At 36.7% G+C, this 11,110-nt stretch overlaps 3 protein-coding genes across 3 annotated transcripts; all 3 read right to left on the bottom strand.

Annotated features, from left to right (window-relative positions):
• Positions 1–4,886: 4,886 nt before the first annotated feature.
• LOC114745744 (helicase protein MOM1-like) lies at positions 4,887–6,943 on the bottom strand. The gene is made up of 4 exons (XM_028933906.1): positions 6,830–6,943; positions 6,556–6,742; positions 6,232–6,445; positions 4,887–5,579 (listed from the first exon to the last, which is right to left on the bottom strand). The coding sequence occupies exons 2-4, from the start codon at positions 6,655–6,657 to the stop codon at positions 5,200–5,202; spliced, it is 696 nt and encodes a 231-aa protein (XP_028789739.1). The 5' UTR covers positions 6,658–6,742; positions 6,830–6,943; the 3' UTR covers positions 4,887–5,199.
• On the bottom strand, positions 6,943–7,841 carry LOC114745743 (uncharacterized). The gene is made up of 2 exons (XM_028933904.1): positions 7,129–7,841; positions 6,943–7,055 (listed from the first exon to the last, which is right to left on the bottom strand). Exons 1-2 carry the CDS (start codon positions 7,802–7,804, stop codon positions 6,949–6,951), a joined length of 783 nt encoding a protein of 260 aa, XP_028789737.1. The 5' UTR covers positions 7,805–7,841; the 3' UTR covers positions 6,943–6,948.
• A 112-nt stretch (positions 7,842–7,953) lies between these two features.
• LOC114745735 (uncharacterized) lies at positions 7,954–9,091 on the bottom strand. Its single transcript, XM_028933899.1, has 2 exons — positions 8,796–9,091; positions 7,954–8,206 (listed from the first exon to the last, which is right to left on the bottom strand). Exons 1-2 carry the CDS (start codon positions 8,885–8,887, stop codon positions 7,954–7,956), a joined length of 345 nt encoding a protein of 114 aa, XP_028789732.1. The 5' UTR covers positions 8,888–9,091.
• Positions 9,092–11,110: the final 2,019 nt, after the last annotated feature.

Raw genomic sequence — 11,110 nt, 5'->3', positions numbered from 1 at the left:
GCAACAAAAATTAGACAATTTACAAATAACATAATAGAAGTCATAGCCCAAAATGTAAGTATTTAAGTACAAATGAGCAAGTAAAATTTGAAGATTTACATTAAAAGTTTATGGATTTACAACCCAAATTTGGCAAACACAAGAGAATTCACAACCCAAAATGTAAGTGTTTGAGTGTAAGTGAACAAGTGAAATTAGACGATTTATAAGTAGAATTCAGCAATTTACAACAAAAATTAGGCAATTTACAAATAACATAATGGAACTCACAATCCCAAATACAAGTGTTTAAGTGTAAATGAGCAAATAAAATTTGAAGATTTACAACAAAAGTTTATAGATTTGCAAGTGAAATTCGACAATTTCATTTGCTCATTTGCACTTAAACACTTGCATTTGGGGTTATGACTTCTATTATGTTATTTGTAAATTGCCTAATTTTTGTTGTAAATTGCTGAATTCCACTTGTAAATCGTCTAATTTCACTTCTTTACTTACACTCAAACACTTACATTTTGGGTTGTGAATTCTCTTGTGTTTACCAAATTTGGGTTGTAAATCCATAAAATTTTATTGTAAATCTTTAAATTTCACTTGCTCATTTGCACTTAAACACTTGCATTTGGGGTTATGACTTCTATTATGTTATTTGTAAATTGTCTAATTTTTGTTGTAAATTACTGAATTACACTTGTAAATCGTCTAATTTCACTTCTTCACTTACACTCAAACACTTACATTTTGGGTTGTGAATTCTCTTGTGTTTGCCAAATTTGGGTTGTAAATCCATAAAATTTTATTGTAAATCTTTAAATTTCACTTGCTCATTTGCACTTAAACACTTGCATTTAGGGTTATGACTTATATTATGTTATTTGTAAATTGTCTAATTTTTGTTGTAAATTGCTGAATTACACTTGTAAATCGTCTAATTTCACTTGTTCACTTACACTTAAACACTTACATTTTGGGTTGTGAATTCTCTTGTGTTTGCCAAATTTGGGTTGTAAATCCATAAAATTTTATTGTAAATCTTTAAATTTCACTTGCTCATTTGCACTTAAACACTTGCATTTAGGGTTATGACTTCTATTATGTTATTTGTAAATTGTCTAATTTTTGTTGTAAATTGCTGAATTACACTTGTAAATCGTCTAATTTCACTTGTCCACTTACACTCAAACACTTACATTTTGGGTTGTGAATTCTCTTGTGTTTGCCAAATTTGGGTTGTAAATCCATAAACTTTTATTGTAAATCTTCAAATTTTACTTGCTCATTTTGGGTTATGACTTCTATTATGTTATTTGTAAATTGCCTAATTTTTGTTGCAAATTTCTGAATTCCACTTGTAAATTGTCTAATTTCATTTGTTCACTTACATTTGGATTGTTGCATTTATTTTGTTATATATAGTTTTATTTGCATGTTATGATTGAATGGGTTGCTTGGCTTGGTGGTTATAAGTCTTTTGGTATGCCAAGGGGTCCTGGGTTCAAACCCTTCCTTGGTCACTTTGTTTTAAACAAAAAAACTCTGGCCACCGGAGGTCCCGCCGGAGTTACTGTTCCGGCCACCGGTGACCGGACCCCGACGGCGGCCACCTGAGCGCCGGTGGCCGGAACAGTAACTCCGGTAAATATTTAGTTTTTAATAAAATAAAAAAGGAGGGGTATTATTGTAATCTCACTCTAAAAATTAATATCAGATTGGTCCTTTGGTCCTGCAGTGAGTTTTCAGAAAGTTTTGGGGGCTCTTTGAGATTATTTGTCTTCTGCGGTCCTACAGTGAAATTCTCCCAAAAATAAATGTCTTGCCCAGCCCATAGAAAGGCAGTCTGAAAAAAAGATGAGCATTATCAGGCCGAACTAATTAGGAGCAGGGTCGAGCATTGCGCACGACATACTGCCCTACCCAAAAAAATACATACATAATTTTTTTTGCCAACTATATATATGATTATATCTATTTTATACTATAATATTAATAAATTATAAAATTATGATTTTTGAAACTGATATGAATATGAAATGGAATACGCAGGAAACGCGAAATTTCATGCTTTCTATTGGTTTGATTTTGATAGCTTTTATGCGTTGATATTGATTTTATTATATTATATTTTCAAAAAATGATATATATTATATTTATTATCATTCACACAAATCCTAGTTGAGGAACTCTTACCTCACCCGTAAAGTTTGAGCTGAAGCACCATTTGATCTTTCTTTGTCAATTAAAGCAATAAAAGTAATAAAGTTTATTTAAATTAGGGATTTTTTTTTTCACATATAGTATGAACAAGATGTCAATACTTGGACAAGAAAAGCCTACCTAACCCAGCCTACATTAGCCTAACCCAAAATGACAAGGGTTTTTATTAGGCAGGACGAAGCAACGGGTTGCAAAATATAGCTCACTCATCCTTTGGGCTGGCATTGGATATGGATCATGATCTACCCAGCCTCAACCATGAACCCTAGTGGTCAATAGAGCTTTTTGCTATTTTTTATTTGAATTTATAGGTTGCATTATTTGAATTGATTGGTTGAATTATTTGAATTTATTGAAAACTTTAGTTTGGAATTTATATACATATATGTTGATAATGAATTTGTGGGTATATATATGTATAATATAATTTTGAAAACTTATAGATGTTTTATTCTTGATATTATGTTGTAATTTGACTATGAGATTATCTGATGTGATTATCACACAATCTACTTATATAATGTAGAAGAAAGCATCATCTTTTCCCTATGCAATTATATTCACTATGTAATTATTGAATCAAATATGTGATTTTCAAGTTATTAACCATTTTATTTTCTTCTGATATTGTATTCTGCATATAGATAAACATATCTTGCATGGTTAGTGGACTGGTTATTAATTATATAAAGAAACGAGGCTTAAAGATAGTAGAATAGTGAACAGGAAATAATTCAAATAAAATAATATAGATATATATATACATAATTTTTAAAAAAATAAATCAATTCAGTTTTTGAGAACATACAGACATCCATAAATTTAGGAAAAAAAACAGGGAGAGAAAGTATAGGAAAAATATATAAAATGAAATAGCTATACAAAATATTGAAATTAAATTACTTTTTTTTAAAAGAACAAAAAGATATTATTAACATTATCAAGTCCTACTTTGGCCCAAAAAAAAAAACATTATCAAGTCTTACAGAGAAATAAAGGAAACAGAACCAAAATGCAACAAATTAAGTCTTGTTAAAGAACTAGGAATAGGATTGCAAATTTTGAAAGAGAGAAAATTTTAAGGAGGTCTTGAATATCCCATATGATCACATTGATGTGAACTGATTGAAGAGTGGCCAAAGAGATTCATGTCTTGTTCATACACCAAATCTGCAATGCGTCCTTGGTCAAGGATAGCTATGATATATATCTTCGAATCCAAAGAAGAGATGTTCTGAGGCATTAATAAGAGAAAGAGGTACTTGCTGACTTAGTTTTCCTCCAAATGAATTGATGAACTATTGAACCCTCAAAACATGTGATGGCTTGAAAGCCATTGTTGCCTTTCCATCTTTTCAGCTTGAGAAGAATGATAATCAGTCCATCAAAAGAGGTTCAAGGATCTTCTTTTCAGCTTGAGTAATATGCTCAGAGGCGACCTTTGATCGAACATCCTTGAACCTCTTTTCATGGAGAGCAGTAAATGAAAGCATTCCCAAATTTTCCCCGATAACTTTTGAAGGATAAATGATTTGGCCATGATGCAATGCCCAGTTGCAATTTGCCCGAATAACATTGATAACAATAATTATGCCCTGTATAAGAGATGCCTCTTTATCCTTTTGAAGTTGGCTTAAAGTATTTTTTAGCCATACCTTCAAATCCGAGAAGGAAGAGAGATTGAACTGGATTGAGAAACAACCAAGCCATATTGGGCATTGATGTTTGAAAGATATGCCCAATGAATTGTTTGACAGTGAGCATATGTAATGAAAAAAGGGCTAGAGCTCAATCAATGGATTGTGTAAATTAATAATATTAACTTCTGTTTTTATACTATATATTATAAACTGATTTTATGAGCCTATAATTTAATGAAGGAACTTGCATATTTTATGCACATTGGGTTGATGATTTTTTTTTAATTAATGCAAATGATGTTAAGCACAACAAAAAATTATTTTTCTACAATCATTTTGACAAAAAATTCTTTCAAAAAATTTGATATTTAAGATATTTTTATGATCCAAACAATAGCAAACCTACAAACAAGACCAACAATATTGTATATCAAAAAGGTTTTCTATAATAACATGTTTAACTCACAATTCCTAATCATCTTGATGTGTTGAGCTCTCATACCACTTGTATGATCTTTCAATATTGATCGGTCATGACTAATATCAAATAAAAAAATTATATCCGATTTCATATATACATAGCAAACGAACTTTCAAGCTCCCTTTCTTCAAGAGCTGGGAAAACAGGATGCAAGTAGATGTTTAAATGAAAATAGAAATTGTCTACTTCCACGGACACACCTACAGCAAATGGAGGGCCCTACGATCTAGCTGCTTCCACCATGCTCCACATCATGCTCAAGCAACCCCAAGAACCAGATCCAAGACAATTACTTTTGGATTTTTCATTTACCAAGGCAATCAATTACACATTTGTACATTTTCATCAAAAGTTAATATAACGGCCTTACAGCACACATCAATAGCCACCCAGAATCAGCGGCCTCAAACACAACTAAAGCAGAATTTACAGCCGGCTATATATCGTGTCAGGACAAAATAGCTGAAAACCAAATCCTTTCTAATTAGTTAGTCCTAATCTGACAAACAGGCTTGTCTGAACAGAATCATCCCGCATGCTACTAGGGGGGGCCAAATTCGAGATTGTTGCAATGATGTCACATTTGATGAACATAACAGAGTATTTGGCAGATTCATGCCCACTTGACAACTACCATCCTTCTTTTGGCTCCCTGGCTGAGAAGCTAGGCCTGGGTAACCTTGAAGGAATTTCCGGCCGTTGAACCCTATTATGAGGATAAGATATATTGGTTGGAAGTGTGGGTCGAGCATAGTTAGGTAATGAGGTCATTGTAGGAATGCTATTAGGAGCTTGTTTACTCCACACGTCACGTGCAGGAGCAGGGAGACAAGAATTAGGCAAAGATGTCGAGGGTCTATAAGGCTAGAGATGGTGCGGAGTGGCGCATAACCCTGTACCAGCTTGATGGTTTGCCGATTGAGGAATGGAGTTGTTGCAGGGTGGCCTTGGAGGTGCATTGTAAGCAGCCAGTTGAGGGGGCGCCATGGTCTGTAAGCGAGTTGTAGTGGGCAAAGGTGGCACCAACGGTGAAGAGCTAGCCGCAGTAGGCACAGGTGTCACCAAAATCTGTGAGCTTGCTGGAGCAGAGAATGTCTGCATGCTGGATGCAGGAGGTGGCACCATGGTCTGAGAGATAGCAGCAGTGGCGAAATGTTGCGGGTTAGATGCAGGAGGCCCATGAGGTGGACTTGCAGCAAGGGTAGAAGAAGGCCTTGTATCACTTTGCTGTTTAAAACTTGAGTCTGATGATTAAAAAAAATGGTCAGGAAAAATCATAGGAAAATCAGTACTACAAGCATCCATATATATGATGTGTGCGCACATTCCTGGTACTATGGACATGGTTTCAAAAGCAAGCACATTAATGGAGAAATGGAAGAGAAAATTAGGTATTAAGAATAAACCTTAAAAATGATGTAACTGATTTTATTTTGTATTTTATTTTCGTTTTGTCCACCTAAATTTTCATTTTGTAAATGATCTTACTAATTGATCATCTTAGGATTTACCTCGAGTTCTACATGAAGCCTTTAGTGATTAAAGTCAGAGTAACAATTAATAAAGTTCTCTTGGCTTGTTATCGCCTCTTTCCCTCCTCCTTCCTTCCATTTGTCTACATCCCTATTCTTGTTAGCACTTCTATGTCAACTGGCATATCAAGGCGAGGCTAACATTCCAACCATTCCCTATAACACTTAAATCTCACTAAAAACTGAGAACTCATCATAAACTTTGCTGAAATTTAAGAGTTAATGCTGCTCATAAAAGACCACATACATTCAACCTCCAAATCAAGTGAGACCATAGCTGATGCAAAATCGTTTTGGCCCCAAGGCCATGGTACCAAATATAAAATGAACTAAAGTTTCAACATTTCCTAATAAAGTAATATACCTTGCTGAATCTCTGGTACCCCAAATACTTCAAGATCCATGCATTTAGAACTAAAAGCCTCTGCCCATAACTTGTTCATGAGAACTAAGCTTAGACGTGTATCCAGGTTCTTCTTTCTTTGTTGAAACTCAAGCTCATTCTCCTGTAACTTGATATCATACTTCCTGTGAACTTCCTCAATTTCTCTCTCACCATCAGATTTGAGCCGCAATTTCTGCCCAAGTAACAGAAATAGTTACATTAAAAGAAGTGAAGAGGTAAAGATAGAATAACATAGACCATGCATGGCCAAGGCAAAACCGTTTATGCGCAACAGAAACTAACCGTCTCTTTATGGTGTTTCATGGTTTGCTCTGATTCTCCAAGTAATCTGTCCAACTCATTCTTTAATGGATCAGCGACTAGAGCTGAATGCATCCTGTCCATTGATTGGGTTACAATTTGTGTGAGATGATTATTGATCTCTGAAGGAGTTGGGTCTAATAATTGTGTTTTGAATGCAGCAAGGGGTCTACACGAATCAAGTTCAAAAATTGAGGCCGGATGAACAACAGCAGGATTTGTAACCTCCATTAGTGCAGGGTTAACAGGGCCATACAGAGAAGCTTCATTATTTGACCGACAGACTGGCTCAACTTGCTGGGAAGAGTATAGCAACTCTCCGGAAGTGCCCAGGTTAAAAGCAAGAAGCTCTACAGAAGGTAATTGCTGTAGTTGTTATAGAGGCTCCTTGACTGGGTCATGATTAAATTGGCTAGCTAGTAAAGCATCAACCGGACTAGACACTGTCTCAATTTGCTGAGCCTCAGTATCAACTGCCTTCACTGCAAATTAGAATACCAATAAACTCAAGTAAAGGAAAGGAGAAAAAACATATTGCGCTAAATGTTCACTTACCTTGGGGTTCTTCAAAAATGTAATTAATGGCATTGACTGGGGTTTGCTCAAGAGAGACATAGTGGCTCGGTAACACACTAGTGAGGTTTGGTAGAGAGTCACTTTGATAGTTGGAATCAGGAAACTCCTTTCTTTCATTTTCACCCAGAAATTGCCCAATTATTGGATCCACAGGGTGTTGAAATGGATGTGATGGAGGCATAACCATAGCAACTGTAGAAGTTTCAACTGACAATGTGCCTTTTGGAATAGCAGAAAGATTGTTGTTTTCGCTAGCATCATGTCGTTTCTTCCGCCTCCTCTTACCTCTATTCTTCACTTTCTTCTTTTTTGATGCATTTTCAACTAGAGCTTGCCTCATTACAGAATTCAGAGAGTGTTTATCAAGATGAGTTGGCGGCAGAGCCAAAGCACTTGTAGATGTTTCAGTTGAGAAGGCATCTTTTTGAACAGCAGAGAGATTATCATTTCTTTTAGTAGCATCGCGTGCTTTTTTTCTCCTCTTCTTACTTCTTTTCTTTCCAACTCTTACTTCTGCACTTGTCATAATCTTAGATTTCTCCAAGGAATTTTCAAGCACATTCTTCTCTTTTGGTATAGCAGAAAAATTATCATTACTCAGTACAGCAGATAGATTATGATTGCTTTCCGTAGCATCATGTCCTTTCTTTCGCATCTTCTTCCATATCTTCTTCCATCTTTTCTTTCTATGCACGTTCTTCTTTTTTGATGCATTGTCAACCTGAGAGTGCCTCATTACAGAATTCAGAGAGTGTTCATCTGGATGCATTGCAGGCACAGCTAAAGCAGCAGTACAGGTTTCAGTTAAAAAGCATCTTTTGGCACGGCAGAAAGATTATCATTGCTTTCAGTAGCACCATGTCCTTTCTTTGGCCTCCTCTTCCTTTTTCTTTTCTTTCTAAAGCTTACTTCTGCACTTGTCATGATTTGAGGTTTATCTGAGGCATTTTCATGCACATTCTTCTCTTTTGATGCATTTCCAACCTGAGATTGCCTCATTACAGAAGAAAGATTATCACTGCTTACTACTGAACATGTCATGTTGATAGACCCAAATCTGAAATTTACAATATAAAGCTGATCAATATCTTCAAAAAACGGCATGTGAGAAATCATAACACGTATTATGTCATAATTGAAAAGAGAAACAAAACAAAACCCGGACAAATATATATCAAATGATCATTCTTTCATGATGTTTAATGAATAAATTGATCCCCGTTTTGTTTTCCTTCTCGCTAACAGAGAGTGACACCCTTGAAACCCGAAGCTATTAAATTCTTCCCATCAATGCGAGGTGGAAACTAAATTAGTAAGAAAAAGAGAGTTGCAGTGTACATTTCTTGCTTCTTTTTCCTTCTATTAAAAAACTAGAAGATAACGGTGATGATTTTTGATTCCACAAGAGGCATATCATTTTTACCAGCAAGCTAACAGAGTTTAACAAGGCCAGCATAAACAGAGACAGAAAAATACGTACCCGAGAAAATTCATTCAATATTTCCAACGTATTCACTCGAGGAATCAAAGGAAATAAACAGAATGAAAAAAGCATTTGCACATTTGCTCGCTAAGAGAATAAACAGAACGGAAAATGCTTTTGCATATTTGCTCACCCAGAAGTTCTGAAGTCGTTAAGTCATTACCTGCAATAATGGCCGTCGTTGGAGGGGCTGAGACAAGAGTGATGAGAACGAGACGTCGTCGGTGACTCAATGGGGCTCAGACGAGACTCCATGTTATGTGGCTCAAACAAGAGACGGAGAGAGGCGAGAAGCTGAGAGTCGAAAGAGGAAATTCAAGATGCCCCGTTGTTCGTCGAAAGACTAAGAGAGACATGAAGAGTGAGGGTGTCGCTGCGAGGGCAAATGGGAGAGTGCACACAGCCAAGGAGAAAGAAGGGAAGGAAAAGAATAAACTAGGAGGAAGATAGAGATAGAGATAGAGATAGAGATGAGAAGGGAAGAAAGAAACAAATGAAAAGAATAAAAGAGGAGTAACCTGAGGATCCGGCGAGAAGCTCAGAAGTTCAAAGGTGAGCAGCCGACTGAAGGAGCTTGCGCTAGGGCGAGCCGATGCTGACGGTTGGCAAAGGAAAAACAAAACGTAGAAAAATGCAAGATGTTCCATGAGACGTAATATCCAATGGACAAAAGAAGGAGTTCATCTTGGATACGATGAAACATGCACATTGGAAAAAGGCAACCGGGATGCGCCTCGGAAGCTGAAAAGTGTACTAAAAGCGCGGGAACATCATCATAACATACCTTATAAAAATTAAAAAGACCAAAAAAGAATCTAAATAAAAAGTAAAATGTCCAAATAATCATGAGGTATAAATATGGGAAAATTACTGTAGAGTCCCACAGAAGACAATTTACTACCAGAAGGTCCCATGAAATCCCCAAATTCCTATGAGGTCCCAAGGGACCTTATAGCAAAAAATTTGAAACTTGCAATTACTTTCTTACCCTTTTTGATTAGAGAAAGTAACCGAAGCACACTCAAAATCGTTTCGGTTTTCATCTTCGCGAAATCGGCCGCGCGCTCACACTCCGTCGCCCGCTCACACTCCGCCGCCGTGTCGTTGGTGCTTTATCCTTGTGTGCTCCGACAGGTTCAATCTCCGGCGAGGTCTGTTAGTTTCTGGTTGGTACATTGTCGGTCGGTGCTCCGCATTCGGTCACTCTCTGGTCCAACGCCTTCAATCCCCTGCGCGGTCCATCGGTCTCGGGTCTGCACGCCGTCAGTCTGTCGTCCGCAGTCCGTCGGTCTCTCGTCCGCCCGCCGTCGCCGTCTTCTCCGACGCATTGAACGGTTTCAATCTCCAGCACGGTCCGACCGACTCTGGTCAGCACTCCATCCCTCTCTGGTCCGCACTCAGTTGCCGTCTGCTCCGACGCCGTGAACTCTCTGGTACAGTCCGGTGGTCTCTCTACTAACGCCTCAATCTCCAGACAACTAGTCTCTCTCGGTTAGAATATTTGACAATTTGAAGCTTCTTGGTCATATTTTGAAAAATGTTTGGTTTGGAATGTTTGAACATTTGAATTGTTGATTGTTCGTAAAAGCTGCTCGATGACCTGAAGTGGTTTGGAATGTTCGGTTGTTTCGTGTGTTTATATATGGAACCAGTGATAACCGTGACTTGTATTTTCACTGTGATATTAGAAATGTGATGTATGTGGATATTACAATGATCTGACATGCGAATAAAAGTTAGGGGCAAAAGTTGGGGCTGGTTGGTACAAAGTTATATTAGAGATCAGTTTGAAGAACACTGGTTAAAATTGTCAAAAATTTGATTTGGTAGAGCTTTTTAAACGCAGCAATCAGTTATTGTTAATATTGCTGAATTAAAAGGGAGAACTTTATGTAATTGATTTGTTCGGCAATAAAATAATAAAGGTTTTGTTTGGCTTTTTATGGTGGGCTCCATGGTGGAATGTTAATTTGGCCATAAGGTCAGAAAGGGAATTGCTTGTTGGATATAGCACCTATTGGCTCTATACTATAACCAATGAAGGGAAATTCATTCTGGTGGATTGATTTGTGATCCATATTATTTACTGCCGTTCATTGCTTTCTGTCATCCAAAGGGATATATTTTGATTTTGTTGATTAGTGAATAATTTGGTGGTGTTGAAGATACTTACTATTTTAAAATATATGTTGATGATAGTAATTTTTTTTCCTTTTTGCAGTCGAACAAAATGACTAAAAAGAGTAAGAGTAAAGATGGACAAAGGGCTAGGAATTTCTCCGGATACATATTATTCACTGAAGAGTTTTATGAGCAGAACAAGAAGAAGTTTAAGTCTTTTGAAGAGGGCACTAACTCTGTGAAAAAGGCTTGGGGGAACTTAACAGAAGAGGAGAAAGAACAATATGGTGAAAGGGCTAAAGAAATGAGAGTCCCACCAAAAGGGAAGAATTATATTGTTCCCTTTCACACACGCTG

This window comes from Neltuma alba, unplaced genomic scaffold, assembly GCF_004799145.2.
Source record: "Neltuma alba isolate B1F8T4 unplaced genomic scaffold, ASM479914v2 tig00004777_pilon, whole genome shotgun sequence".
Classification (NCBI taxonomy): Eukaryota; Viridiplantae; Streptophyta; class Magnoliopsida; order Fabales; family Fabaceae; genus Neltuma; species Neltuma alba.
The sequence above is the reverse complement of the archived record's forward strand: the minus strand, read 5'-3'. Positions and strand labels throughout refer to the sequence as shown.